The 4265-nt window shown below is 61.5% G+C and overlaps 1 protein-coding gene across 2 annotated transcripts in view; it reads left to right on the forward strand.

Annotated features, from left to right (window-relative positions):
- The first annotated feature begins 1513 nt into the window (after positions 1 to 1513).
- Positions 1514 to 4265, forward strand: part of PLCG1 (phospholipase C gamma 1) — a 35167-nt gene continuing 32415 nt past the window's right edge. Inside the window, exon 1 of one of the 2 annotated variants that reach the window (XM_007464742.1) lies at positions 1514 to 2107. In XM_007464742.1, coding sequence (XP_007464804.1) covers positions 1891 to 2107 — 217 coding nt within the window. In that variant the 5' untranslated portion in view covers positions 1514 to 1890. The remainder of the gene's footprint in view (positions 2108 to 4265) is intronic. The other variant, XM_007464741.1, reaches the window with a different exon arrangement.

The following is a 4265-nucleotide window of genomic DNA, read 5'->3' on the forward strand; positions in this document are numbered from 1 at the left end:
CAGTACGTTGTCCTGCTCTGTCTGGCTCTGCCTGGCTCAACATCCGTCAGACAGGTTCCACTGTGACCGCAGGTGTCTTTAGTTTGGGCGGTGTTCTGTGACAGGGGCAGCTAGATTGCAGGGGTGAATCTAGGGAGTGGCTGCTGGAAGACAAAGAGTGGGAATTATTCAAATAACCAACAAAAGGCCTTGTGGCTGGAGAATGGAGTGAAGGGGAGGTGGTGAGAGACGAAATGGGTGAGAAAGGGGCCAGACCACATAAGACCTGCTGGGTCAGGCAGGAAGAGTGGATTTTGTGTGCCGTGGGAAGTTATGAATGGTTTGAGGCTGGAGGTAGGGAATCATGATTTAATTTAATTTTAAAGACTAGAGTATAGAGAATAGATGCAGGCAAGACCAAGGAGGCTAAAGAGTCTGTCTGAGAGAAGATGGGCCTTGAGCTCGTGGGTGGAGCAGAGATATCCCAAGGTAGAGTGAACTGGACTTGATGGATTGCTGTGGGGTTTAGGCAGAGAGAGGAATCAAGGGTATCTCCAATGGTTTTGGCCCAAGCATCTTAGAGGAGTTTAATGCCACGTTCTGAGAATGTGAAGGCTATGGGAGAAGCAATTTGAAGAGGGAGGTGAGATGTCTGTGTTACGTGGGGACGTGGAGCAGGTAGTTGGATGTGGGGGAGATACAGCTTTGGCACTAGGGTGCCTGGGTTTGGCGGGGGAGGGGGGACGGGGGGTGACGCCATGGGAAGGGTCAGGTCGCCTTGGGAATTGACTCAGGACCCACCGCAGAGAAAGAGAAGCTTCTGGAGGTCGAAAGGCAGAGGCCAGAGAGGGAGGAGGAAAACAAGGGGAGTCGGGCCGGGAAAACCAAAGCTCCGGAGAGCATCTGCAGGAGGGGCGCAGTGAGGTAGGGCCTGAGCCCGCATCCTGCTGCGTGGAGACGCAGCGTGCGGTGCGGAGGACACTGGTCCAGGCAAGGGACAGAGGCGAAGGCCACTGGAGGACTTGCAGTGGATGCTCAGGTCTGGGGGACTACTCCGAATATCGGGAACACCCAAGGCCACACTGGCCACTGGGCCGGGACAAACGTGGGTCCAACAATCTTAGGAGCTGCCCGCGGGCCGGCCCTGGGCGGCCAGAGGGGAAACACGGGATAGGCCAGCTGTCCATCAGAGCCTGACGACCAATCCGCAGGAGGCCCCGCCCCCGCCCCTCCCCAGAGATGGAGCGCGGAGGACCCGCCTCCGCCGCCGCCGCCGCCGCCGCCGCCGCGGGTGTGAGGCGAAGCGGCCTGGCCTGGTTCCCTCCGCCGGGCAACCCGCCCAGGTACTGGGTTTGGCTGGCGGGCCCGGGGGGCGCTCCGCACCCTCACCTCTCCTCCCGGTCGCTGCGCGGGCGGCGCTCCGGAAGCGGGCTTGAGGGAACTGCTGCGGCCGGGCCTGTGCGGGACAGTGGGCTGGGCAGCCGGCGTGTGCGACTGACGGCCGGGCCGATGCGAGGCTGCCGCGCGTGACGGGGCCGGCCGTGGCCGCCAGGCTGTGTCCGGGGCCGCGTGAGGTAGCTCTGCGGGACGAAGGGACTGGCAGGTCGACCGCGGGCAGCGCACGCGCGCCCCCAGCCGGGGCTTGTCCGGGGGTCGCGGGGCGCAGGCGCGGCGGCGGGCGGCGGGCGACGGGCGGGGGGTCCTCCCCACGGGCGCGCGGTCGCCTTTGTTCCAGGCGCGCGGGCCGAGGCGGGGCCTGCAGGGCCGCCCCGCCCCCCCGCTCAGGCCCCGCCCCGTCTCCGCCCGCAGGAGCCGCCGCCGGGGTCTGCTCGCCCGCCGCCTCCGCCGCCAACAGCTCGCTCCCGGCGGGCCTGCGCCGCGGCAGCCTGTACCGCCCCCAGCGCCGGAGCCATGGCGGGCGCCGCGTCCCCCTGCGCCAACGGCTGCGGGCCCGGCGCGCCCTCGGACGCCGAGGTGCTGCACCTCTGCCGCAGCCTCGAGGTGGGCACCGTCATGACTTTGTTCTACTCCAAGAAGTCGCAGCGGCCCGAGCGGAAGACCTTCCAGGTCAAGCTGGAGACGCGGCAGATCACGTGGAGCCGTGGCGCCGACAAGATCGAGGGGGCCAGTAAGTGCGCCCCCCCTCCCTGGGGCCCGCCGCGCGCGCGGGGGCGGCGGTGGTCTGCGCCCAGCTCCCGCGCGCCTCGGGTCGCCGCTGAAGAGAGACTTGGGCAAACTTTCGGGCTTTCCCCCCACACCCTGTGGGCCCCGCCCCCGCCTCGGCCCGGGTGGTCACCGGGGGCGGGGGGCATCCGGGTCCTCAGTCACCTGACGGGACACCCCCTCCCCCAGCCGGGGGGGCGTGTTCCAGGCTCTGCCCAGAGGCCTAAAAATCCTAGCGGGTTGGAGACCAGCGAGGCCGGCATCTGGTCCCCCACAGCCCGGGAGCGGTGTCGGCCGAGGCGACGGGAGCCGAGGCAGCGTGCCCCCCGCCAGCCCCAGAACCGGGGCCAGACCAGATGCGCGCCCTTTCTCCAAAAAGAGCAGCCTACGCGAAACTCTGGGCCTCCTGGCTGGGCTCATACTTGGAACGGAACGTTTGGGTTCCCTGAGTAGAACTTAGTTGTTACGGGAGGGCTGGTTTTGGAGCGGAACCGGGCCTACGCATCTCCGTCACGGGGAGAGGGAGGAAGGTGGTCCTGTTCGGTTTGGAAAAGCCTGAGGGGAGGCAGTGGCTGCTTTTTCCCGCCGCTTCTTTTGTCCCGAAGCTGAATTTTGGAGGTCTGTGTGCGTGGGCAGACACCCAAAGCCGGGGCAAGGAGAGGGGCCAGGCTCCCCTTGTCCTTGGATGCACATTCTCAAGAGCTTGGCTCCCAGAAGGCCAGCCTCACTGCTTTGTGTCAGGTACTGTTCAAGAGCACGCAGCCAAATTGGGGTCTAGCCCTTTGTGTCCTATGGCTTGTGTCCTGTAGCTGGAGGGAGCCAGGAGTGGCTACTCTTGATTTCCTGCCTCTTTGCCTTCCCAGGCCTGACCTTGGCTGCTTTTGCGAAGGAGGGAGGTGGGGGATTTTGAAAAACCCCAAATCCCTCAGTGTTATTCCACTGAGTGCGTGCTTGTGCTGTGGCCGGATGGGCCCCCAGCTCTGCTCTCCGTTCCCCCGCCTCCAAGTGTGAGGGGTGATTTGTCTGCGGGTTGCTTCCTGCAAGGACCCCCAGAGACTGATGTTAGAGCCAGGTTCAGAATTAGGTCCACGTGTAGGAAGGGGGTTCAGGAAGTGACACCCCCAAGGGAAGGTCCCACAGACCTCCTTGGCTGTGGTGTACCTGCCTGAAGATGGCTGAGAAGACTAGGAGGAAGGAAGGTCTTACGGTGAGGCAGCCGTCCTCAACTACAAACTCCAGATCTGACACAGCTGTCGAATTTCCACACGGCAGCCGCCTTCCTCTGTGCCCCCGTCGGCCCTGTCAGCCATTGGGAGAAAATTTTAGTTATTTGAGAGACTGGATTCCAAAGTGGAGGAAGGACAGACACTGCAGAGAGCTAGGATGGCCCTGGAAACATCACCCAGGCATCAGACTCCAGGCGCAGCCCCTTCCATGTTTCTGTAGTGCTCTGTGTGCTCTCCTGAATTGGTAGCACGGGCTGGAGGTTCCCAGATAGACTTCTGGGTAACAGGCTGCATTTCAAACCGTGCTCATGACCAGCAGGCAGTAAGTGCAGCACAGTGGTTGAAGGCAGGGTTGGATTTGAAGCCCGTGTATATTGTGTATCCCCTGTAGCTAGCTACTTCTCTGAGTTTTAGTTTCCTCATCTGCGAAGTGGGAGTAATAATACATCCACTATATTTTGTTGCTCTGCGGGTTAAATGAGAAGATTAAAACAGCACAGTGCCCGACACATTGTAAATGTTTAATAAGTGTAAGCCGTTATTAATGGTAACAATAATAGAGTATGACTGCTCTCCTGGACTGGGACTGTGTGGCTGCAGAAGAGCGTGAGGGTGAGGGTGTCGGAAGGGAGGAGGATGGGGCCCCAGTTCCCATTTCACTGAGATCACTACCCGGAGATGGGAGGATATGGTTTTATTTTGCCCTGACCCAACTACTGAGCTACCCACCTACCATGTAGAACAGTGGATAGAGTAAGTATAAGGAGATGTGCACATCTGGCTCATGAATGGGTAACTTTCTCGTTTGTAAGTTGGGGCATGTACAGAAGTAATGGGTGTGGAGAGGCAAGAGGCTAGTCCACGATGTCTCAGGTGTTTGGGGATGGAGGCAGGAAT

This window comes from Lipotes vexillifer, unplaced genomic scaffold, assembly GCF_000442215.2.
Source record: "Lipotes vexillifer unplaced genomic scaffold, Lipotes_vexillifer_v1.1 scaffold53, whole genome shotgun sequence".
NCBI classification, from domain to species: Eukaryota; Metazoa; Chordata; class Mammalia; order Artiodactyla; family Lipotidae; genus Lipotes; species Lipotes vexillifer.